Source organism: Pectinophora gossypiella, chromosome 7, assembly GCF_024362695.1.
Source record: "Pectinophora gossypiella chromosome 7, ilPecGoss1.1, whole genome shotgun sequence".
NCBI lineage: Eukaryota > Metazoa > Arthropoda > Insecta > Lepidoptera > Gelechiidae > Pectinophora > Pectinophora gossypiella.
In genome coordinates, this window is record NC_065410.1 from 5,033,462 (window position 1) to 5,058,489 (window position 25,028).

Consider the following 25,028-nt stretch of genomic DNA (forward strand, 5'->3'; position numbering starts at 1 on the left):
AAAAAAAATCTAAATGGCATATTCATCAAAAATACTGTAAATAAATATATAAGATTCTTGGAGGCGACGCCACAACTAACTAACTACTACTACTTGAAAACACTTAAGATGACCCTTGATAATAGTAGATAACCTATGACGCTATCATGGCAAACAGCAAAGACCCCAAACTATGATGCAATTTAAAAATAGCAAAGGATCCAAACTGTGATTCAACTGTAAATATCAAACGAACCTAACTGTGATTTCACTTGAGGGCCCTAAGGGCGCTTAAGGGCCCAAACTGTGATGCAATTTGAGAACAGCCACGACCTCCAAACTGTGATTCAACTTGTAAACAGCAAAGGATCCTTTTGTATCTATTTTTGTTTTTGTCATTAATAATGTATTAATGTGTACAATAGAGTATGTAAGGATCTAAAACTGGGACATAACTTGAAAATAGCAAAGGATCCAAACTGTGATACAACTTTAAAATAGATAGCTCTTAACCCTTCACTGATTTTGATAAATTTTGTGTTAACTTCTTGTTTTTATTTTATATATTCAACGAAAACGTACAGCTTATAATAACAGGTATATAGATATAACACACATTAGGTGTTGTGTGCAATAAATGTCCGAGAATAAATAATATTTGTATTTTAAATTCGTATATTCCAGCGTCGATATCCTTCGACGCGCGCCAGTTGATATACGACGTGATGCTGCAACGACTGTCACTCGTCCAGCGACTGAACGTGCAGTGTCGACTGGCCACCGAGGTTCTAGAACACGCGGCCGACATGGCCGACGAGGGCGACGGGGAACTGTCGCCGGGCCTCAGCGCAGCACTACTCGATACCATCACGCTGCTCTGCGGGCCCAGGATGAAACTACCAAGTCAGATATAGCTTTTCTTCTTAAAGTCACTGCGCTCCCCATTTATCCGGCCAAGTAGTTAATGCCATTTGCGGCAAATCTTAAAGATATGAATGCATGGGATTAACTGTCTGAGAACTGATATTAGGCAACTAAATTACTCAATTGTATACCAATATTTTATGTTTTTTTTTTTAAAGAACGTCTAGGGCCCTGTGCCGAGGTTTTTCTTGCAGTCTCTTTTCCCCGGCTATACAGGTTGTGAGAAGCTGCAGTAGTTTTAGGCGGTTGAGACGTTCGTTATGTAAAATTGACGATTCAAAGTGTAACTAACCTGCGGAATAAAGATATTTTTGAATTTGAATCTACAATAAATCACGTAAAAAAATATGGTTCACCGGCTTGCTTCTCAAACGGAAAGCGCGGGTTCGTACCCCGGTACCGGACTTAAACCAATTAATTAGTAATTTATCTTCAGTGCAATTTTATTAACACAGTTGCCTCGACTATTATAGTGGTCGATACGGCTCACCACCTATCAAGTTGGCGTCAAAGGATCAGAAAGTATTTTTTGTAGTTTACCACAAATTTCACTTTCTTTTTTTTTACTTTTACTTACTTTTTTTAGTTTCTTAGGTGAGAACTTATTTCCCCCGGGATCCGAACGTTCCCTGGTTGAGGTCGAGAGGTCTGGATCGTGAGCCAGAGTTTTTGAGCATTATGATATTAAACTTATAACCTTACCTTACCTGGTATGTGACCTAACCAGTATTGGGCTGGTTTTCGTTTCGCGGGTTAGAAGGTCAGCCAGGCAGTCGCTTCTGTCAATAACCGGACGTGTCAAATTTTTAGGTTAGGTAAGCAGACCCTGTGAAAAATCGGGATAATGCTAGGGGGATGATGATATTAAACTCATGTTTTTGTTTTTAGGAAAACCAGAGAAGGCTGGCGGTGATCCTGGTGACATAGACGATTTGCAGGAACGAGTGACGACAAACATTGTTTCCCATGTAAGCATTTTATCACGGTTTATAGAGCCATCAGCGCTCCTCATTGGTCCGGCCAAGTAGTTAATGGCATCCGAAGCAAACCTACAATAAGTCACGTCAAAAAAAGGGTCGCCACAGCGACTATCGCAGTACATAATTACAATACAATAAAAAACTATTTTTTTTATACCCGGATCTGACAAATCTTCACGTTAGGTAAGCGGAGCCTATAAACACGGGATAACGCTGGGGATATGATGACAAAACTCTTTATTGCACAAACACAAGAAAAATAACAATTACAGTTAGGACGAAAGAAACAGCAAATAGCACTTTTTCCAAGCCTCTGCCTACCCCAACGGGAAATAGGCGTGCTCTTATGTATGTGTGTAAGCTTAGCGCACAGCCCAGACATACAAAACACCTCGTTTTACACAGACACTACACATTACACATTGACGTTATCGTACGCGAGCATCTCTGTGTGTGACGTCTGACGCCCATACGATTGATGACTAAAATAAGACCGAGGGGTGGGGGGGGGAACTAGCTCAGACGCTGGTGGGGAGCGGAGAGTTGCCGTTCTATACGTAGTATTATTCCTTATTCCATGCTTAGGAGAGAAGCTGTAATAAAAAATAGTGATAAGTTATAATTAATATTTGTATTCAGAAAATGAAGCGCACGGTGGCGGAGGTGGTGGTGCCGGCAGTACTAAAACTTTACTCGAAGCTGGGCGTGCGGGGGGGGCAGGTTGCCGCCTACCTCGTGCGCATCGCCAACGACCTGCTCGCGGACTATCGACAAGAGGTACGTGGTTTTAAGTTTACGCGGTTATTATCATAATTAAAACACATAATAACGGGTTCTTACCACGTTTAACATAGGGATCTGAGGTGAGTGCAATATCGGGAGTCTCATATCCCTGCTTTAAATGCGGTAAGGACCCGTTATTATGTGTTTTAATTAAGAGGTATGTGTTCACTAGCCCTTGTACTTTATTTTATAATCTTAGCTTTAAATCGCCTCGTCACTCAGATAAGATTGTGGTCAAATGCATACTGTGGTCTTGTGGTAGCACTAGTATGCTTCTCAAAAGGGTATAGCCGAATCGAATCCCCGTACTGGGCTTCTACCAATGAGTTATTAACTCATCTCAAGTGCAACTAACACGGTTCTTCAACTATCTATCACATTGGTCTAACAGAAAGCTCGGTGGGGTGTGGGTACTTAGTTCATCTTGCGATAGATGTACCCGTGAGCTTATGTTATAATAACACATAATCTGTGAAAATTTCCTGTTATTTCTTACGGTTCAATAGATACAGCCCTTTAAATTTAGGACAAACGAACAGACAGCGTGGGCTTAGAAATAAGGTCCCGTTACCTATGGTAGACCCGGCACCCTAAAACGCATTATGTGGAAAGACCCTACTATTACAACAAAGACCTTGCGCATTTTCTGTCCGTCATTTACTGTAATAGAATAGTAAGTACAAAAGCGAATCTATTATAGTCAAAATACAAATTTACTAACCCTATTCTTCTTTACAAAACAGATCGAGGAGCTCATAGAAATCGACGAGGAACTAGTAGAACGCGTGCGACACTTCCAAGAGACGATCGGTGTCGCGTCCACAATAGGCAACACGCGCAACCTCGTGACGTCATCGACCACGCACGAGCCCGAGACGCCGCGCGCGCCTCGCAAACGCGGACCGCAGCGATCCGCACGGTCGCCGCCCAGGAAACGCGCACTACGCATTTGATTCGGATTATCCGGCCAGACAGGACCGGAAGCTATAGAGATACTAGCTGAACAAGTCGCCATTATCAATTGCACCTACACTTTGGACCAACAAAAACTAATACAACAGTTAACGCAGACGGAAACCGCTGACCCTTCGGAACAGGCCGACTTGGTAAATATACCACAGGCGACGCCCGAAACGTCGCCCGTTGCCGACCCCGCTGGACTGAATACGTGCCATGGAAAACGTCTTCCCCGATCGATTTCTCCTATCGCCGGCCCCTCCTACTGGCCCGATGTGATGGATGAGGAGGTAATCGCACCTCCTTTGTACATATCTGATACGGTTAGCATACAAAATCTCATCCGAGGAATATCTCCAATTCCTGGTCCTTCACATCGACCCGACGTGGGGAATAGAAATCAACCGATGCTACAAATATTGCCAATCCCGGTGGAGCCACGTCGACGGGACATGACTTTGCAGAAAATTACGCCATTCACTTGCCACTCACCTGATGTAATGGATCTGCAAGAACCATCTCGACGAACATCTACACCTCGCCAAGCACACAAACAGTTCAGAACAACGTCACCAATACCTGGCCCCTCCCACAGACCTGACATATTGATTACCGACGAACGACCAACACCGGTGAGCCCTAACCGATCGCACAGATATATATCACGAGAAAGGTCACCGATTCCTGGACCTTCTCACAGACCCGACACAGAAAATGTAAGAGGGCGTTCAGGACACACATCACCAATGCCTGGATCGTCACATAGAAATATATCACCGATTCCGGGGCCTTCACACAGACCTGACAAAGAAATAAGAGAACGTTTGCGACATACATCACCTATCCCTGGTCCCTCACACAGACAAGGCAGAGATATGTCACCTACACCAGGGCCTTCGTCGAGACCCGACACAATGGCTATGAAAGGGCGATCGCGGCGGCCACCACCCATCCCAATGGACTTGATATGTCAATCAGGTCGAACGTCACCCATAACAGTGACTATACAACGTTCACGTCGACCACCACCGATCCCTATGAATATAAGAGATCTATCAGGTCGCACGTCTCCCGTCACAGTGAGTGTAGATCGGTCACGACGAAAGTCGCCGGTCGCTGGCTCATCCCATTGGCCAGATACTGTGTACATCTCAGATAGTTCACGACCAACCTCGCCGACCCCCGTCTATCCACAATGGCACAGGCCGACACGACAAATGTCCCCGAATCTTGGTCCATCGCATTGGCCTGACATAATGACTGTACCAACGAGAGAAATTTTGCCGACGCCTTACCCGGAATGGCCGCCTAATACGATACAAGATTGTGAGGACGCGGTACCTGTAGGGGTAACATCCCCCATTCCCGGCCCCTCGCACTGGCCTCCCGAACTCACAGCACCGAGGATAATATACGAAAAGCGACCTACTGAGAACTAGCGCTAAATGCTCGCAGCTATTTTTTATTATACTACAAATATAAAGGCCGTAACTTCAAACCCGAATAAAGGTGTCATATTTATTATATTTACAACTCAACATTCTGACATCAATAAATCAAAACTTTTTATATTAAGTATATTTATGTTACATAACTAGTTTTAAGATCCTTTGTGCTCATTTGATCTATTATGGTATGAATGAATGCAAAAAATGCTCTAAGCAAAATCGTGTTTTTCGACCAAATGTCTAAGGAACTGTTACTAAATAAATGTATTTTATGACTATTTTCTTTGCGTTGTTATTATTTATTAACTCAAATCTAATAAATAAATAAGAATGTAAATCTACTATTCATATTAATTCATGTGTGATCCAGTCATGTCTTACATATTTAATAACCAATTTATTCTAGCATTTATATTTTACATAAAAAAATCTTGTTTAAATAATTTAAAATATATTTATTAAACGACATAGAAGAATAATGATAGGCATTTAAACGTGCCGAAAAAATATCTACATAAATAGATAACAATATAAATAAATATTACATATTATTGCTTAAATTTAATTTAACTACTAAGTCACTCTCATTTTCTATTTTCACTTGTTTGCTAAATGCTTTCTTCAGAAGCATGTCGATCGCTGCTTCTTCTGAAACATTAAAAAAAATAATGAAAGAATCTTGGAAAAATCTTTATCTTATATATGTATAATAATGTCAGTTGGTGTAATTCTTACCTGTTACTTGAATCGCTAGCAACTGATGCACGATGTGCCTTGCGGTAATTTTAAACAGGTCACGGCTGCTGATTTTTTTCTTTTTGTAATAAGGCATCAACAGCTTCACCACAAGTCCAGCAACATCCACTTTATCAGATTTCTTGGATGATGTTTCCTCTCCAGCTTTCCTCTTTTCCCTATCCTTTTTCTCAGACTTGTGTGACTTGTGTTTCCTGTCCTCTTTATGCTTTTCTTTATTATTGTTCAAACTCAGTTTGCTTTTCTTAGAAGATTCTTTGGAAATGTGTTTACTTGATGATTTTATTGTAACTGGCGACATTTTCGTAGGCGGTTTCTTCTCAGGTGAAGGCTTAACGGCTACTACAGGTTCAGGTGGCATTTCTGAGAATTGCTTTAATTCCTGTAACACTTTATCCGCTTCTTTACTTAATTTATGCGCCTTATCTAGCTTTACATCGTCTATTTCTAAATTCTCTATCGAAGCGGAACTATTTATTTCATTAGAGCTGTTTGGCTGGGAATGTGCAGGTTCATCTGCATTTATATCATCTGCTGCTGAACTCTCTATTTCATTAGAAGTATTACGAGTCTCGCCCCACCCCTGTTTGCCATGAGATTCTGTGCCATCATCTATAACTAGCTCCTTTTCAGAATCACTGTCTGACAATTCCCCAAAGACTGAATTTGAATTCTTAACACTATGAGTATTTGATTTGGCGCTGCCGGGTGGATTTTCAGGAACCTTTTGTTCCCCTGTTTTTGTGTGCTTACTACTGCTTTCATGTGATTTTCTCCTCTTGGAGGTTTCTTCTTTCTTAATTTTCGGTTCTTTTGTATTTGTAGACTCCTTTTCTTCTTTCTTATTTTTCGATTCCCTCGAGTCCTTTTTTGTAGGAGTAGAATCGTGTGCCCTCTTAACATGTTTCATTTCCTTTTCGCTTTTTTCTTGTTTCACCTTTTTCGACTCTGAATGATCAGACTTAATTCTGTTATGCTCATGTTTTTCGGTTTTAACTTTTTTTGGTACATCTTTTTCAAGTTTAATCTTTTTAGCTTCGTGATGTTCTTTTTTTACTTTTCGTGTCTCATCTTGACTCGTTTTGACCTTCGTTGATTTATCTGACTTCATCTTTACCTCATTTATGTCTTCAGGTTCTATATCACTATCAGATGACTCACCAAACAAAGCTTTTATTTTTCTTTTAGCTGTGGGCTTCTTTAACGGGGATACTGGTTTGTTTATAACCTCATGTATATCTTCACTCGTACTTTCTTTCCTTTTTTTATTAGGTATATCTTCACTTACGCTATTGTTCTTGGTTTTACGAGGTACACCTTGCAATGTGATGTTTATAACGAACGTTTTGGTTGGACTTTCATCGTTATCAGTTTTTTCATGTTCGTCAATTTCATCAATTTTCAAAGTAGTGTCGTCGTGGATATCCTTTTCACATTTACTATCCACATTTTCGTTTTCTTCTAGCTTAAGTGTGGAGTCGTTGTTATTATGTTTACCGCATTCATCAATGACAAGCGTCTCTTCTTCGCTATTGTCTGACGAGTGAGATTCATGTGATGTTTTTTTAAAGAATGACTGTAATTTAGTTTGTTGTAGAGGATCTCTTTTGAAAGAGTTTGCTTTTCTTTTAGTTTCTTTGTCTGCTTTCGATAGCGGCCTGTCTTCGTTCTTACTTGATATGTTATCTAAAAACAAATTGTATGTTAGAATATTAACTAACTTAACACACCACCCTTTTTTAACTTAGTTTTGGTAATACACCCACCTTTTTCCAACTCTGATGCAGTGATAAAACCGTGTTGTTGCGTTTTCTGTTGTCTTTGTTCTTCAAATTCTTTTACGAATTCGCCAAGTGTGTTTCGTTTCTTTGGCTCAAATGTTTTTAGTTGTGGATAAAGACAGTCCTTACAAGCTTTTACTGCCGATATCTAGAAATTGTAAATAAATTAAAATTATGTTATGTAACACGGTTTTTTTGTTCGTTGCTCATGTTTTCAGGTACATGTTATTATCTAACAGCTTGTTGTGGTAAAACTATGTATATCGAATTATGTGATTCACTATTTTTCAGCTACAAAACTTTAAAATATAATACTAACTACGTCTCGTGGATGTGTGTGGAATAAAGTGTTATATTATTATTTGTATGTCCTTTCCATATCTCGGGCCTATGAAGTCCCGGACTTTAGGAAGGCGTTCGTGGGGCCGAAGCCAACACGTAGAACACCTAACACCCGAACACCTAATCTAAATATACAGGGTGTTAGTGGCATCGTAACGAATACTGAGGGGGGTGATTCAAACGATGATTCTGAGTTAATATCAAGTGGAATTTTCCGTCGCAAAATTCGTGTTTTTTTTTATTATTATTTTCAATTCTATACTTTTGCGATGGAAAATTCCACTTGATATTTACTCAGAAAAATGACCTGAAGCATCCCTTAAAGTTTTCATTATGATGTCACTAACACCGTCTATGTGACACCAACCGGCGATTATCCCTGTATGCACTATGGGAGTACACTCAAAGACAACTCTCGGTTCGTGTGGGACTATTGCATATTATAAGAACAAAAGGAACTGGGCATTGGATTGCGTGTTAGTGGACCGGGATACTGAGGCTATGGGGATCTATGGCGCCTGCTTCGTATGAGAAAATAAGGTTGTTACGCTTTTAAGCGTAGCTATTCAACCGATTATCATTAAATTATGCACTCACATTGCTAAGCGACTGAAAGTGAAAAAGATCATAAGGGTTCGTGCATAAGGATTTGAGTCGATAGTTAACTCGGGTAACAGCTACTGTTTTATACTTACCAATTTAGTCATAGCTCTTCTATAAAGACTGACGACCGTGCTCTTAGAAAATGCGTCGTACTCCATTTCTACGGCGCATTGTTCCACATCATGTCTAGATAGAGGTCTGTCGGGAACTTCTGTGTTCTTCATGTTGGCAAGATTGTGGTTCAAAGCGTCCCTGAGCAGTGACATGTAGCCTTCTCGACCGGCGACGGTTAAGCCGTTAACCTACAAAAAAGAATCGTCATAACTAGTAAGGATTAAATATTTATCGATGTGTGTTTGATTCTGCAAAGACTGTGTAAATTATAGGATTTTTTTAAGATATTGAGAGGGCGACATGATATTTTAAAAATAGAAAAAGTTTTAATGCCCTCAGTAGTAATTCCGGGAATGGAGAAGTAGTTACGGGTCGAAAGGGAGAGTTTTCGTGGGAAAATTCTTGCCACCGGAACGATCTCTGTATGCGTTCCTTGTTTTTTTTTTTTGCTTATGTTTATTTTATGTTTTTTTTTTCAGGCCTTGAGCTAGTCTTATATTAAAAACCTTTTTTTTTTATTCTGCCAATATGCGATCGGTCCCTCGACCATAAGCAGTTATGTTATTTTGCCAGTGGGATGTTAGGCATGCCTTTCCAGTGTCAGGTTGCATTTTGTTTCTCACTGCTGAAGCTTGTCCTAGATATGTAGTATAATATATTAAAAAGCTAAGGATATATTAAAAGTATAAGGACGCTGAAGTGCTCCCTTACTCCTTAGCAGTTTAGGGCCATTTAGGACTCATAAGGCACCCGAAGAGTAAGGATACAGTTTCAAATTAAAATATAACAATACCTTCGTCCCAGTGCTGTCAGCCGCCCTGCACTTGGAGTGCTTAGCAGCCTCGTCTTCCTTGTTATCACGTTTGTCCTTCTCTTTCCTTCTATTGGCGAACTCCTTGAGTATGAGCGAGCGCGTCTCTTCGGCCACTCGACGTCTGCTGCTTTCACCGTCTGAACCTTCGCTCTCATTCTCGTAGTATGACTCGGCTTCCCTTTACATAATATAATTTAATTATAAATGTTGTAGGATCTACTAATGAAAGCTTTATTTTCATAGTAAACGGAAGCCAGTAAGGATAATTAAACCTTATAACGTTAAAAAGCCGGTAAAGTGTGAGTCTGTCTCGCGCACCGAGGGTTCCGTACAAATTGCTACCTGATCATTATCAGAGCCCTGAATGCCAACCATCAACAGCCACTTGGCCAGAGTGCTCATCACGACAAATCAAACAAATCCAAACTCCGGGGTCTTACATTATTTATATATCGAGTTCCTATCCTATAACCACCTGGTTAGGTATCATCAGATGTTGAATACCAATTATTTAGGGCCGTAGCGCTCATCAAGACAAATAAAACCAACCCAAACTCGCGGACTTTACTTAATTTTAATGTTGAGTTCCTATCCTATAACCACCTGGTCGTCATCAGACGCTTAATACCAGCCACCTGGGGCCAGAGTGCTCATCACATTCATTAAACAAATCCAAATTGGGAGGAGTTGCGTCATTTTACTGTTGAGTTCTTATGACCACCTGATCGTCATTAGACCCTGGATCCTTTAATCATATCTAAGAACCTTCATAACACAATATAGCAACACAACACACGTAACATAGCTAGCAAGGAGTGGGTGTATAATACTTTACACCTCTGCATCAATACAAATGACATATACTTTATTGCACAGACAGAACTCAATTTCCACATACAGACAACACATGGATACAATATAATTGGGCGTCCTTATTGCTCTAGAGCAATTTGTAAACTCACGCCTATTTCCCACCGGGGTAAGCAGATGGAATTCCATTTGCTTTTTTTGCTTGAATAGTAGTTTAATTGTGGTTTTGCTTACTTTTGCTGGCCATAGCGACCCTGGCCGTAGAGCTGCGAGGGGTCCTCGTTGGACACGAACCCCGAGCGCTCGAGACGCGCGCTCATGGCGCGACGCAGGTGCTGGTCTAGCGCTCGGCGCACGCCGCGCTCGTCGGCGCACGCGTCGCAGCGCGCCGCGCAGCGCGGGGCCTCCTCGCCGAAGTACTCCGAGAACGTCTTGTGGCGACATCTGCCATCACAACCGTACCATGGTATAAGAAAACCAGGTGTGCTCAATCCTATGACGTAAGTGGTATCTCCAACATTCCAAGGACGTAAATTTGTATATTGAAAAATAAGTGAAATACTGTATTTAATTACTATTACTTGTCACATACATAAAAATCATTAAAACTGTAAGTAAATCTGGTTTAGGCGCATAATGACAAAAACGCAAAATGACAGATTCACAAAATGTCAGAAACGCAAAATGTCCTTTTACTAAAGTTCAAAATTTCCTTGCAAAGTATTTACTTTAAAATAAATGCCCATATTTATTTTTTACAAAATGGCATTGCAGGGTGGGATAGTGTCAGCTGGGCTAGCCTTGAAATGTTAGCTGTCACTTTTAAGTATACCATCGGGCTTAGCACCGTAAGCGCGCGACTCTTTCTCGCCTCGTCATACGTCACCCGTCACTCTCTCACAGTACTGCACAGAAAGAGACAGATGATCTCTGTCGCGACGAGAGATTCGCGTGCTTACGGTGCTAAGCCCACTGGCCTTCTTATACCATGAATCATACGACATGCGCGCGGTCAGCGCGGGGCGAGGGGGGTACGCGCGTCTTCCGCCGCGGCGGCTGCTTCACTTCGCATTAGAACCGATCACCGGACGCATGTATCGCATATTTCATTGCTTATTTATTATATGTCTCAAGTCATAATTTCTTTCTTGTACCTTTACTAAGCTCCTTGTCACAGGTGACGGGGCCGTGGAATAAATAATAATATCTACTACTTATAGAACGCTCATTCTCCGCTCCGCACCAATTCGTATCGGGCGCCGACCTCACCCCCTTTGGGTCTTACTTTAGTCTAAAAGCCACTATAGAGTAAAGGGGAGAGCATGCGGACTGTGTGAGTCGGGGGCTGTGTGGTGTGTGTGTGTGTGGTGGGGGGGGCTGTACTTCCACCGCACAAGCGCCCTAACCCGGCATTGACTATCTAATTAGCCTATACAGAACTTAACCGGTAGCTAAGCTAAGTAGTACCGTTACCAGACACCTATCTGGAAGATTGGCTATCACAAAGTATGCCTAAAAATATATTTTTGTTGAAACACCAGATGAGAATAATAATGAGAGAGATATTACTTACTTGACTTCCTCGCAGTATTTGACCATAATCTCGAAGCTCTTGTAAGCGTTCTTGCAGCGTTTCTTCTGTTCTTCTGTCTTGGCCATGGCCCGCTCCTTCTTTAGGAGAAAGTCGACGGCGTTCCGTTCGCTGTGACAGTAGTATATCCGACAGAAAGCCGGCTTGCCGTCGCGCCCTGCTCTGCCCGACTCCTACAGCACAAAAATAAACACGTAGAAATAAATAGCCCATATGTATATTTTTCCAGCCGTATTCGACCATGGCGACAAGTCTCTCTGATTACTTGTGCGTTATTACAGGCGCGAGTTTATATACATGCATAATAAAAAAAAACAGTAGTAAAGCTGTGGAACCTGGCCACTACTTACTGATGTAAGTATGTACTTGTTACATGAATCATGTCAGAGACTTTTGGCAGTTTAAAGATAGCTCTTAATAGAGATAGAGGTTGGTTATCCACCTCACTACCCACACGATAGAAGAAACCAGTAATATGAAATAACCTGGTAGTACGCCGCGACGTTCTGCGCCAGGCCCCAGTGCGCCACGGCGCGCACACTCGCCTTGTCCACGCCCATCCCGAACGAGACAGTGGCGCACACGCACGGGCACTCCCCCCGCGACCACTTGTCCTGCACCTCCACACGCTCGGATGGCTTCAAACCTTAAATGTAACATTTATATGATTGTACTCCTATCTGGACACTCGTTAGTGACATCATACCAAATACTGAGGTGGATGATTCAGAACTGGAATTTTTCGTTACAATTATTTTTTTGTGTTTCTAAATTCAAAAAACTCGTTCTTACTGTGTAAGTAAGTAAAATCTTTATTTCCTCTACAAAAACACATGTATACATAAATACATACAAAAATACAATACTTGTAGAGGCTGGAGCCTAAACTAGGATACCCTGTGTTTTAGGACTCCAGGCCTCCACCTCCAGAAGGTCATGGTCAAAAGAAAATAACAAAATAGAAAAAATTTAATTGAACTTGAATTAAACATAGACTAAATCATAAAACATTTTTTAAAAAGAAAATATCAACTCTATAAGTGCTTGTATGTGTGTGAGTGTGTGTGCGTGTGTGCGTCTCACTTCTATTTACTCCCTTTCTCACTTGACATTTTAAAGTGGCCTCTATGGGGGGTGAGGTAAATCAAGGTCACTCCAGGTATAGAATAATGAATAATACTACATACTCCAGGGCTGTATTGGTGAGTATCTCTTTTATAGGGGGAACTATCTGTTAAATGGGTACAGACTAGTTGGGGTTAACATTGGCTGCCAACACATAATAACACTATTAGGTGCATGAGATTAATTAGAAAGATTTTTATGATGACTCTCTCTATCACAAAATATAGACACTGTAGTATCTTCAGCTTCTAGGAAAAATAAACGAAACTTAAGGACCTTCATATTTAATAATAACAACTTCTTACCTGCATGATAAGCTAATGACTTCAGACCTCTTTTATTTAACATGTGGGATATCTCCTCAGTTTGATCCCGAGTGCGACAGTACACGATTACAACATTCTTGTCTTTCTAAAATGGAAGAAAACAATTTAATAAAATAGATCATATTTCAATGTTAATAAAACATAGGTAAATTTAAAGGAAGTTTTCATCACCTGTTTCACGTTATCATCTTCTTTCAAGCATTTTTGCAGAAACTCCATTAAATGCCCCACTTCATCTTCTATGCAGTTCTGATAGATAACATCATAAAACAGATTTTTCCTGAAGCTTGGTGTCTTGAATTGAGCCACAGGTTGCCTCAACTTCAGATTTGCAAGAATGTCTTTGGCAACTTCAGCACTCGCCGTAGCTGTCAATGCTATCCACGTTATACTGGGATATCTTTCCTTCAAGTTGCCAAGTTTCAAATAGTCGGGGCGGAAATCATGCCCCCACTCACTTACACAATGGGCTTCATCAACAACTACATAAGAGATCTTTCTATACTTGACTAGATGCTCCATTAGAGACTGAAATGTGCCAGTTGCAGCTTGTTCAGGGGTAACATACAGAAACCTTGTATTTGGTTTCATACTCCGTAAGTCATTCAGTACTCTCTCCCTGTCTTTCGTTGTCATTTTTGAGTTCACAGATTCAGCTGCAATTTTATATTTGGTCAGATGATCTATCTGATCCTTTATAAGGGCCAACAGAGGGGAGAAGACAATGGCCACTTTATTCTCTTTCAACATTGCTGGTAGCTGGAAACACAGGGACTTTCCAGAACCAGTGGGCATTGACACATAAACATCATGGACATCTGAAAAAATATATTTACACATAGAACAAAACTAAAAACATTTAAATAAGATGAATCTAAAAAAAAAACAATTTAAATAATATGCGACTATCACAGTTAATCAAACAAGTGTGAAAGTAGCCTAAGTTATGCTTGTAATTTTGGCAGCACTGTAACAATATGACTTATTTATGTAGTCCTTCATAATGCTACCAGTTGTGTCACTCCTGTAACCATCTCAATTTGGCGGCTTAAAGATATTGCGTGTGAGCTAAATATTTACTTCTGTTAAAATCTAATCAAATGTGCAATAATTACCCCGCTCTATAGCTCGAACAGCTTGCTCCTGCAGTTCACTCTTAAATCTCCGATGTCCAAAATATTCAAACAGTTTTTCTGTTAAGTTTTCCATGACGAGAATTTATTTCAAACGCACCGATATAACAGGTAAAATTATTTCATTATTACACATCACATTTTGTATTTTGTTTAAATAACACCACATATTCACACGAAACACAAGAAAATAACAAGTACAAACCGAATTATCTAAAAAACAACCTCAAATCAAAATATCGAAAACGTCAGTTTTTTTTTTGTTTTGGTTTTCCCCGAAGGGTAAGGCAAAGGGAATTATGCCCATACAGCCATGTCTGACGTATTTTTTTTCTTGATAATTAATGAAATGATGAAAGGTGATGATGGTGAAACCTAAGCCCCTACCCTGGAGTAGACTCCTACTCCGAACCCCAAACGAATTAACTCAAAAGTCCGCATAAACTTTTGAGCTATGAAGCGGCTTCCCGGCACGAAGCGAAAATAGGCAGATACACTTTGTTTATTGAATACTCCAATATAATAACACTCGCGAATGTCTTCCGACTAACTTAATGCGATCATTAACCACAAAACACTACTTCGTATTTGTTATAACGTGTATCCGAGCTCATATTCTGTTATGACGTGTATCCGAGCTTATATTTGCTGTCAGTTCTGATAGCCGCGGTTTTTTCTGCCCTTCTACTTGTCAATCCGCCGAATCACCATTGTTTACGCAAATAAACATTTGGAATACTTATTTGGTGTTTGTTGTTGCCCAGAACCCGCAAAGTAGTATAACACTGGCGACGAGAAGCGTGGGCAACAAATTGTTTTAGTCGGCGTGGTTAATTTGTCATGCAATGTCGCCACCACTGTCAACATCGGGGTTCGACGACGCCGCCGCAATTCCACCGAACTTTTTGGAATTTTACGATACCAAATCGAAGTTTAAGAGGTGGGTCCAGCGTCTGGAAGGGGCTTTCAGCCTGTATAACATATCACCGAGCAAGAAAAATGCGTATTTTTTGCATTATATCGGAGCTGAATTATATGACACATTATGTGATCTAGTTTCACCGTGCAAGCCAGAATCCAAGACGTACGATGCTAATGTAGCGGCGCTTACCAACTACCTCGATCCAGTTCCGCTAGAAATAGCGGAATATTTCGCTTTCCATCACAGACATCAACAAGAGGGTGAAACAGTTAAGGAATATATGGCAGTGCTCAGAAGAATGGCGGCTGGCTGCAATTTTGGATCCTTTTTAGAAACTGCTTTGAGAAACCAACTGGTTTGTGGCCTTAGTTCACAGAAGATCAAGGACAGGTTGCTTGAAACCAGAGATTTGAAGTTGCAAACTGCATTTGATATTGCTGTGGGAATGGAAGTTAGCCATATTGAAGGGGAAAAAACAAAAGATGTTAATGCACTCCGTATGAACATGAAGAAACAGTGGCCTACAATGAATAATTCACAATCTAAAAATAACCATGTTCAGGATTCTCACTCAAAAATTTGTTACCGTTGTGGAGGGGATCACAGTGCAAACAAGTGCACTTGGATTAATGCAAGTTGTAATTATTGCCACAAGATTGGCCATATTAAGAAGGCATGCCTGAAGTTGAAAAATAACCAAAAGGTGAACTTTGTGGATACTGAAGATCCAGAAAAAGATGTTGTACAATATGTAAGTGAATCAGAGACAGTATACTTAGTGAATAATTGTTTGATTGACAGCAACAGAGATAATGATAGTAGTAAATTTTGGGTATCAGTTAATTTCAGTAATGTTAAATTGCGTCTGGAGTTGGACACTGGTTCAGCTGTATCTGTCATTGGCAAAGATGATTACATTAAACACTTATCCGAACATACTTTGTTAAAGACAAATGTAAAACTGCGCACTTACTCCAATCATTATTTACATGTTCTAGGTGTAATTATTGTCACCGCGTCAGTTGGCACAGAAAAACGGGAAAACTTGAAGTTGTATGTTGTTGAAGGTGCCAGGCTTCCACTACTGGGCAGGGAGTGGATTCGAGCATTCACATGGGCCAATTTCAGGGACTGTTTGGCTTCTGTTCATAGCATTGAAACAGGTATAGTTCCGCTTTCTCTACAATCATTGTTAGACAAACACAGTAAACTTTTCCAAGAAGAGGGGCTAGGTGAAATAAAGGGCGAGCCAGTGGCTTTACATCTGAAACCAGATGCTAAGCCTATATTTTACCGAGCTCGACCAATACCTTTTGCGATTAAAGGAAAAGTTGAACAGGAAATAGAAAATTTAGTAAAAGACCCTTCTTTCAGGGGTGCTTTTTCCACTGGTACTACTGGTGTAGCGTATTCAGAATAATCCACTTTAAGCAATACAGGGGCAAATGGTAAAATTAGATTATGTGGAGATTATAAACTCACTTTGAACCAGCAGCTTATTGTTGATGAGCATCCGTTGCCAACTTCAGAGGAATTATTTAATGGTCTAGCAGGGGGGGAAAAATTCTCCAAAATTGATTTGAAAAATGCATATTTAAACTGGAAGGTCAGAGATGAAGATCAACACTTGCTTACCTTGAATACACACAAAGGCTTGTTCAAATGTACACGCCTTATGTTCGGCTTAAATTGTGCACCGGCAAAATGGCAACGGAAAATCGAAAATATTCTAGCTGGCATTCCAGGGGTGCACTGTTTCATTGATGATATTAGAGTTACTGGGTCCTCAGATAATGAACACTTAGAAAGGTTAGACTTAGTATTAACGCGACTTTCAGATTATGGATTAAAAATCAATTTAAAAAAAACTGAATTCATGAGAGATGAGATAGAGTACTGCGGTTATAAAATTAGCAAGAGAGGCATACATAAGGTAGATCAGAAAGTGCAAAACGTTGTAAATGCCCTCACACCTACAAATGTACTAGAGTTACAAGCTTTACTTGGTCTGGTAAACTATTATGGACGGTTCATTCCGAATCTAAGTAACATTTTAGAACCTTTGCACGAATTGTTGTGCAAAGAGAACCCATGGGTATGGACAGATAAATGCGAAAAATCGTTAAAATTGATTAAGGAACACATGCTTTCAGACACTGTACTAGCTCACTATTCTCCAGACTTACCTTTGATTGTAGCTACAGACGCGTCTCCTACAGGAGTTGGTGCAGTTCTTTCTCATGTGATGCCTGATGGTTCGGAACGTCCAGTTATGTTTGCGTCTCAAACTTTAAACCCCACTCAACGAAAGTGGGCCCAAATAGATAAGGAAGCTTATGCAATAGTGTTTGGTGTAAAGCGTTTTTTTCAATTTTTGTACGGTCGCAAATTCATTTTGTTTACCGACCATAAACCGTTGGTACAAATTTTTTCACCATCAAAAGCATTGCCACATTTATCAGCGGCTCGCATGCAACACTACGCAATTTTCTTGCAGGGGTTTAATTATGATATAAAGTACAAGACGTCTAAAGCTAATGCAAACGCAGATGCGCTGTCACGTTTGGCAGTACCTGAGGAGGAGCGACTCTCTCTAGAGGAAGCTGACATTTTTCAGATCAGTTTAATGAACGTTTTGCCGATAACGGAACAAAATATTGCACAAGGAACTTTGGAAGACCCGACTCTAAAAATATTATTGCATGATTTACGATCTGGAAAGAAAATTGCACACCTGGATAGGTTCGGAATAGATCAGTCGGAATTCAGTCTTCATAACAATTGCATACTGCGAGGTTCACGAGTGCTTGTCCCAGAAAAGTTTAGACAGATGGTTTTGAATGATCTTCATTCTGCTCATTTTGGGATAAACAAAATGTTGGCATTGGCACGCAGCTACTGTTGGTGGCCTGGTATTGATCAGGACGTTCGTAACGTCGTTAACAATTGTGTAGAATGCTGTTTAAATCAAAATAAACCAACGTCTGTTACGCATAAACACAAGTGGGAGTTTCCATCCAGGCCTTTCGAACGAGTTCATATTGATTTTGCAGGCCCATTTCTAGGTGTGTATTTTTTGATACTGGTTGATGCTTACTCGAAATGGCCAGAAGTACATATAATGAAAAAAATAGATACAGAATCAACTATAGAGATTTTAGAGGGGATTTTTACTACTTTTGGCTACCCAGATGTTTTAGCAAGCGACAATGGCTCTCAATTTGTAAATCCAAAATTTCAAGCGTATTTAAAAAGTCACAATATAATACACAAGCGCTCAGCCCCTTACAATCCAGCCACAAATGGTCAGGCTGAGCGTTATGTACAAATAATTAAGAACAAATTAAGATGTCTTCGAGCAAACAAGAATAATATGCAGGAATGTCTGAATAAAATTGTGTTTCAATATCGAATAATGTCACACTCAACTACCGGGAAAACCCCCAGCGAATTAATATTTAATTTTAGTGTTAAATCAAATTTATCAATGATGTGTCCCCAGTCTAACAATGATGTAGGCAAAGCGCGTGTGCTACATGTCGGTGACCGTGTGATTGCTCGGAATTACTCTCATGGTCAAGAGAGATGGAAGTTTGGGAGAATCAATAGGGTCCTGGGTTCTTTACACTATGAGGTAAAATTGGATAATGGTTTACTGTGGCGCAGGCATATAGATCAGTTAAGAAAAGTTGGGGAAGATGTGAGGATTGTACCGGATCATGATGGTGTAACTCAGGAGTGGGCTATGGTCAATTCAGATAATATTTTGCAATCTCAGTGCCCAAATGATGGTAGTAAGACAAATTCTTTCAAAGATAGATTACCTGATACTGAACATAGCCCAGCCTCGATAGCTAAGAATTTTAATGCCATTTCTAATTCTCAAGATGTTCCTAATTTGTGTGATGTTGTTTCTAACAAGAAATCTATTGATGTTGAGACTACTGCGTCGACTTTGATTCGGAATGATATTCCGATATGTGAAGGGCTCCGTAAAAGTACTAGAATTAAGAAGCCTGTTGTAAGACTTGATTTATAATCATTAGTAGCCATGGGGTTTTCATTGTAAAAGGGGGAAAACTGTTATAACGTGTATCCGAGCTCATATTCTGTTATGACGTGTATCCGAGCTTATATTTGCTATCAGTTCTGATAGCCGCGGTTTTTTCTGCCCTTCTACTTGTCAATCCGCCGAATCACCATTGTTTACGCAAATAAACATTTGGAATACTTATTTGGTGTTTGTTGTTGCCCAGAACCCGCAAAGTAGTATAACAGTATTAATTATTTAGATTACTCAATGAAGAAAGAAACTGTCCCGTTCCCGTTTCCCGCCGAAAAGCCTCGAAAACGTCAGTTGAGTTGACATTTCACTGCATCGCCGCGTTTCGTTCCGATTCATGCAAAGGTTTGGTTTCATAATTCACACTTCCAAAAGGGAAAAGCTCATCTCATATAGTATGATCAGTGATAAATCTCTGTTAAAATATCCGTAATAAATATCGATGTTGCTAAATTAGAAGAATATATGTACTAGACATGTGGTAAGAGTCTGTATGATGATGGCGATCTTATGCTCACGCTCACTCAGATGGTAGTGGTACCAACAGGGTACCAACATAAGAAAACTTACCCGCGATTTTCAAACTTTTTTCTACTCCTCTACTTTAATCTGGCATTTAAATAACCAAAAAGTCTAATATAAGTACATACATAATTAAACTCTTTGAAAAAGTGTACGCTCTATGGCCTATAAAAGCATTGTTTACAAAGTGTAACTGTACTATAATGTCGCCAAAAAAGCATTGTTGTTGTTTTTTTTTTTTTGACCTGGAAACTGGCACCTTTACTTTGTTTGGTGCCATAGATATACTATAAAAAAAAAGTATACATTTGCCGCCATTTTCCCGCGCGTTGGAAAATAATTTTTATAAATAAAATTTTTCTTTGTATAATTTTTGTTTCATTTAAAATTACGTCGTCGTAGAAAAAGTATTGTATGCAACGTTGTATAACTAAGTCAAAAAATGCTCGTGGCGTCTCTTATTGCGATGTTCGCCAAGGCTCACATCGCAACTCACGCCACTCGCATTTTTTGACCCTTCTTATACAACTGTTGCATAAAATACTATTTTAACTTCACATTCCATTTCCTTCTGAACTATAATCTTTGATATTGGTCACGTTTGTGATCCCTAAGCAATACTAGGAGTCGCAAGCAATACTACGTAGCCTTGCTGCTTGGTACGATTTTACATTGCATTGCTTATTTTACAGTTACAGGTGACAATTGTAAACAATGAGCAAGCGCAAAAATCCTTCTGGCGCCGATAATTTAAATGGTGATTTCTGTGATTTTCTCATGGAACTTGCTGATTATGAGAAAAATGTGAGCCGCAATATACACAAATACAACGCTTACAGAAAGGCTGCCAGTGTTTTAGCTGCTCATGGCAAGAGAATCGAAACGGGGGACGAAGCAAAAAAGTTGAATGGCATCGGAGAAAAAATTGCTAAAAAGATTGATGAATTTCTCCAAACTGGGAAATTGCAAAAACTTGAGAATATTCACCAAGATGAAGAAGCACAGGCTATAAACTTACTTACGAGGGTCTCTGGAATCGGACCAGTGAAAGCTGCCGAACTGTTTAGAAGCGGAATTAAGACTATTGAAGATCTAAGAAATAATCAAAATAAATTAAATCATCATCAAATTATAGGTCTAAAGTAAGTTAATCGCTGTTAGCACTGTGAGCAATTTGTGGGACGTGGATACTTAATTAATATTTTATTTGCCTTTTAGATATTTAGAAGATTTCGAGAAGAAGATACCACGAGCAGAGATCCAACAAATTGAAAAGAAGTTGAAAGATTTGATTAATAATGTAGACCCGGAGTTTACTTTAACGATTTGCGGTAGTTACAGGTAGGTTACCTATATTAAAAGTACACACTTGTTTCATACACTCACATCCGTTATTCCTAAAGGGGAGGGCAGAGCCACAAGTTATTAGAAGACAGCTTGCAGCCTCTTGTGATAAGTAGTCCCAATGGCCAGTCTATGGTGCAGGGTTGAGCTCGCCATCCGGAGTTCCCGGGGTCAAATACCGATGGGAACATATCACAAAATTCACTTTGCGTTCCCTAGTTTGGTCAATACTTTGCCGGCTGATTACCCGATTGTCCGAAAAGAAGATGATCCATGGCATGGGCAAAGGAAGCCCCCTCTTATGTTTGAGGATCCAACAATCGTAACTTAATTAAAATGACACAATACTAAGCTGTATACCGTTAGTGCGAAAGAGACGAGAGACATGTTTCTTTCGCACTAGGCTATTTATTATATCTGTCCTGTCGTTGGACCATAGGGTATGTTATTTTAACTTTTTAACAGACGCGGCAAGTCAGAAAGCGGTGATATTGACGCGCTGGTGACTCATCCCTCTGTAAAGACTTCGGAAGTGAAGAAGAAACACGGAGAACAACTACTGAAGAACTTGGTGGCAGCATTAGACGAACTGAACATGGAAACCATTTCTATCGGCGAAACCAAGTTTATGGTAAATAGATACACCTATACAGAGTGTTAGGGACATCGTAACGAAAACTTTGAGGGATGATTCGGACCATGATTCTGAGTTGATATCAAGTGGAATTTTCCATCCGTGAATAATTAAGTAAGTAGCCAAGTGGATGGCTGATTCGACTGTCGAAAAGCGTTCTTGCTCTCGGTACCGCCTGTGTATGGTTCGCATTACCTACATCCGATCCGAGTCCGTGAATGTCAGTAGAAAATTACCTAAGTAGTGATATCGGATGTGGTGTGTAAGTAACCAATAGTTCTTTTTTTTTTGACGTGACTTATTGTCGATTTGCCGCAGATGGCATTAACTACTTGGCCGGACAAATGGGGAGCGCTGAAGGCTCTCATCCGGTACAACGTTTAAGACAACAGGCCTGAGGGTGCCCAGTTGGGCGAGAACCTTAGCGAAGGATTAATCGACCCTAGTGGGTCGATAGCGATAAGCGCTGAATGAGGGAAATCGTCGACCTCGCCGGCGGGGTCGGTATCGGGGTTCTGAAGTGTTAGGCTAGAGTAATCGGGTCGTCGGGATCGTATATTACGTCCTTCGGATGCCGATACTTTTCAGTACCGTCCCTACATAAATACTTAAATACTAGAATAATACTACATTATATGGAACGGCAATCCCCCCCCCCCCCCTTCAGCCCCTCTCGAACATACTTTAGACTTGAATCGTATGGCGTCATACGTCACACACACAGATGCGCGTGGACGATAACGTCAATGTGTAGTGTCTGTGTAAAACGAGGTTGTTTGTATGGAGCGTCCGGGTGTGCTTATATGCCGCGGATTATTTTATAGGGCGTGTGTCGGCTATCATCCGAACTGCCAGCGCGTCGGCTGGACATCCGCCTCCTACCACCGGAGCAGTACCAGTGCGCGGTGCTTTACTTCACTGGCAGCGACGTGTTCAACAAGACCATGCGCGCGCACGCACTCCAACACCGGTTCACACTCAACGAGTATTCTTTGCGGCCGCTCGGGGTCACTGGTACGTACAACCCACATTTACTCACATATCTCGTTCATTCATTCAATCCATGGTATGAAAAGACCAGGTATGCTCAATCCTATGACAAGTCGCCTGTGCTTGTTGTGCTGTGATTGTGCCTGGGAGCAATAAAAAGGGTCATCATTTATATCCAAAAACAAAGATTTTTTAAATTAAGATGGGTTGGCTCTTGACCCCATTCTTCCACGAGGAGGAAAAAAGAAAAAAATTAATTAAGATAAAATAAAAGATGCATAATACATGAAATTAAAAGATTAAACGAAGGAAACATCCATATTGTCCCTCATTAGGCCAACCGCTTTGTCAGTCAAAATCATGTTAAACACTGCGTTATGGTGGTGACTTGACATTTTTGATACTTGATAAGTGTAGTACCTAATGTAAATGATTGTCGTAGTTTTTATATTTATATTCGTCTTGGGAATGTGCCTGTATGGTATCTTATAATTGTTATTATTCGATAAATAAATTAAATTATTTTCAGGTGTACCTGGAGAACCAGTGCCAATATCATCTGAAGAAGAAATCTTCGACTACATCGATTTCCCGTACAAGAAACCTGAAGAACGAAACATGTAAAATTTGATGAGCATGACACTGCGTATTATAATAAAAACTTATTTTTCATTACAGCTATTTATTTAGTCAATAATAAAATCTTAAGTATTATCACATGGTTTCATAGAGGAATCATTAGTCATAAAATAATATGCGACGCTCCAAGCCTGGGCCACAATAATCGTTCCCGATCTGTCTAACATAAAGATGCTTTGAAGCCGCGTTTCCACATGGCAACATTTGAGCGCGACATGTTTCACAACTTGTTGCCTAGCATGTTGAAAGTTAGCGCGGAACTTTTGGTAAACAACGTTGTCTGTCTACACATGTAATACACGTCCATCGTAGACAACATGTTGCCAGAGGAACTAGTGTTGTTGCACGTCACGTCTCCACTCGACAACAATTGATGCTCAACTAACGATGTCCTTAAACAAACAACAAGCCGCGCGACATGTTGCGCTTCAGCTGGCAACATCGCGCGCTTTTTTGCAACGTTGCCGTACATGTTGAGCGTTACGTGTTGTTGCGCGTTAATTGTTGCCTAGTGAATACGAGGCTTTAATGAAACAATGAACATAATGTAAGTACTTCATGTTGCCTCTACATAATCGGCGATTGCAGACGAGGGCATACTCGGTTGTACTCGCTGATTATAAGCGCTAATCACGGTATAATAAAAAAAGGTATGTTAGCATTTTTAACGAGATTAGCATTGTTTATGGCGCAGCTAGAAAATATGCTCCTTCATTACTATTCACTATGATCTCGTTATCTAGTAATACCATATATAACTTAGCAGTATTAGAGTGACATATCTCCCGTCTATTGTACTTAAGTGCGAAACTCTCATCTCCTTCGCACTTGGAGCTGCTGCATTCTAATCATGTTATGTTAAATAGGTTATAATAGGTATACTTGATAATGACATAAATACAATTCATGTTATTTTTTGCTACGGTCGATCGCTATCGATTATTTTGGCGCTACAAGAGCAGCACACGAAATAATAAAATTTGAAACTAATATACAATACACAAATCTAGACCTTATATCATCCATCACTTAATCTAAGTAAACAAAAAAAATACTTTTCTTCTCGACTGATTGAATTGACTGTTAAATATCATAGCTCATTATTTTCCCTTTATCAGACGACTAGACACATTGCGTAGACAAGTGCGTAGACAAAACAAAATCATAAGACCATACCGCGAGCACATACGCAGAAGAGATTTTCTTTTTTAGAATTAAAAAATAAAAATGGTTCTCAATAACTCGATAGATGGCGCTTAACCAACCATGTATAAGAAAACCAGGTATGCTCAAAAGTGACAGCTAACATTTCAACGTTAGCCCAGCTGACGTCATCCCACCCTACTTTGTTGCCATTTCGCAAAAAATGAATTAGCCACGACCAATGTTTTGATATTTACTTTGCAAGGAAATTTTGAACTTTTTGTAAAGAGTTTACTTACAGTTTT

General features: G+C 40.1%; 4 protein-coding genes across 5 annotated transcripts in view; 3 read left to right on the top strand and 1 right to left on the bottom strand.

The window, feature by feature from the left end:
* The window catches only part of LOC126368125 (condensin-2 complex subunit D3-like), a 20,853-nt gene extending 15,499 nt beyond the window's left edge, over window positions 1-5,354 (top strand). Inside the window, exons 18-21 of the mRNA XM_050011999.1 lie at window positions 664-882; window positions 1,792-1,871; window positions 2,523-2,660; window positions 3,410-5,354. Coding sequence (XP_049867956.1) covers window positions 664-882; window positions 1,792-1,871; window positions 2,523-2,660; window positions 3,410-3,619 — 647 coding nt within the window. The 3' untranslated portion in view covers window positions 3,620-5,354. The remainder of the gene's footprint in view (window positions 1-663; window positions 883-1,791; window positions 1,872-2,522; window positions 2,661-3,409) is intronic.
* Window positions 5,130-14,589, bottom strand: LOC126368124 (uncharacterized protein DDB_G0284459-like). Its single transcript, XM_050011998.1, has 11 exons — window positions 14,449-14,589; window positions 13,505-14,151; window positions 13,313-13,418; window positions 12,368-12,528; window positions 11,865-12,055; window positions 10,526-10,735; window positions 9,461-9,659; window positions 8,646-8,855; window positions 7,594-7,756; window positions 5,807-7,513; window positions 5,130-5,719 (listed from the first exon to the last, which is right to left on the bottom strand). The coding sequence occupies exons 1-11, from the start codon at window positions 14,540-14,542 to the stop codon at window positions 5,613-5,615; spliced, it is 3,795 nt and encodes a 1,264-aa protein (XP_049867955.1). The 5' UTR covers window positions 14,543-14,589; the 3' UTR covers window positions 5,130-5,612.
* Window positions 14,438-23,613, top strand: LOC126368138 (DNA polymerase beta-like). 2 transcript variants are annotated; one of them, XM_050012017.1, is made up of 6 exons: window positions 14,438-14,577; window positions 20,666-21,115; window positions 21,192-21,314; window positions 21,783-21,948; window positions 22,776-22,965; window positions 23,471-23,613. In XM_050012017.1, exons 2-6 carry the CDS (start codon window positions 20,688-20,690, stop codon window positions 23,563-23,565), a joined length of 1,002 nt encoding a protein of 333 aa, XP_049867974.1. In that variant the 5' UTR covers window positions 14,438-14,577; window positions 20,666-20,687; the 3' UTR covers window positions 23,566-23,613. The 2 variants fall into 2 exon arrangements, with proteins under 2 accessions (XP_049867974.1, XP_049867975.1); XM_050012018.1 differs by having other exon boundaries at window positions 14,460-14,577; window positions 20,672-21,115.
* On the top strand, window positions 15,061-16,653 carry LOC126368140 (uncharacterized). Its single transcript, XM_050012020.1, has 2 exons — window positions 15,061-16,139; window positions 16,387-16,653. Exons 1-2 carry the CDS (start codon window positions 15,312-15,314, stop codon window positions 16,390-16,392), a joined length of 834 nt encoding a protein of 277 aa, XP_049867977.1. The 5' UTR covers window positions 15,061-15,311; the 3' UTR covers window positions 16,393-16,653.
* Window positions 23,614-25,028: the final 1,415 nt, after the last annotated feature.

Coding starts and splice junctions, on each gene's coding strand:
- LOC126368124 (XM_050011998.1), bottom strand. CDS start 14,542: ATGGAAAACTTAACAGAAAAACTGTTTGAATATTTTGGACATCGGAGA. Junction 12,529..13,312: donor GTCATTAGCTTATCATGCAG/GTAAGAAGTTGT, acceptor GTTACATTTAAG/GTTTGAAGCCATCCGAGCGT. Junction 10,736..11,864: donor AAATACTGCGAGGAAGTCAA/GTAAGTAATATC, acceptor TTGTGATGGCAG/ATGTCGCCACAAGACGTTCT.
- LOC126368140 (XM_050012020.1), top strand. CDS start 15,312: ATGTCGCCACCACTGTCAACATCGGGGTTCGACGACGCCGCCGCAATT.
- LOC126368138 (XM_050012017.1), top strand. CDS start 20,688: ATGAGCAAGCGCAAAAATCCTTCTGGCGCCGATAATTTAAATGGTGAT. Junction 21,116..21,191: donor CATCAAATTATAGGTCTAAA/GTAAGTTAATCG, acceptor TTTGCCTTTTAG/ATATTTAGAAGATTTCGAGA. Junction 22,966..23,470: donor GCGGCCGCTCGGGGTCACTG/GTACGTACAACC, acceptor AATTATTTTCAG/GTGTACCTGGAGAACCAGTG.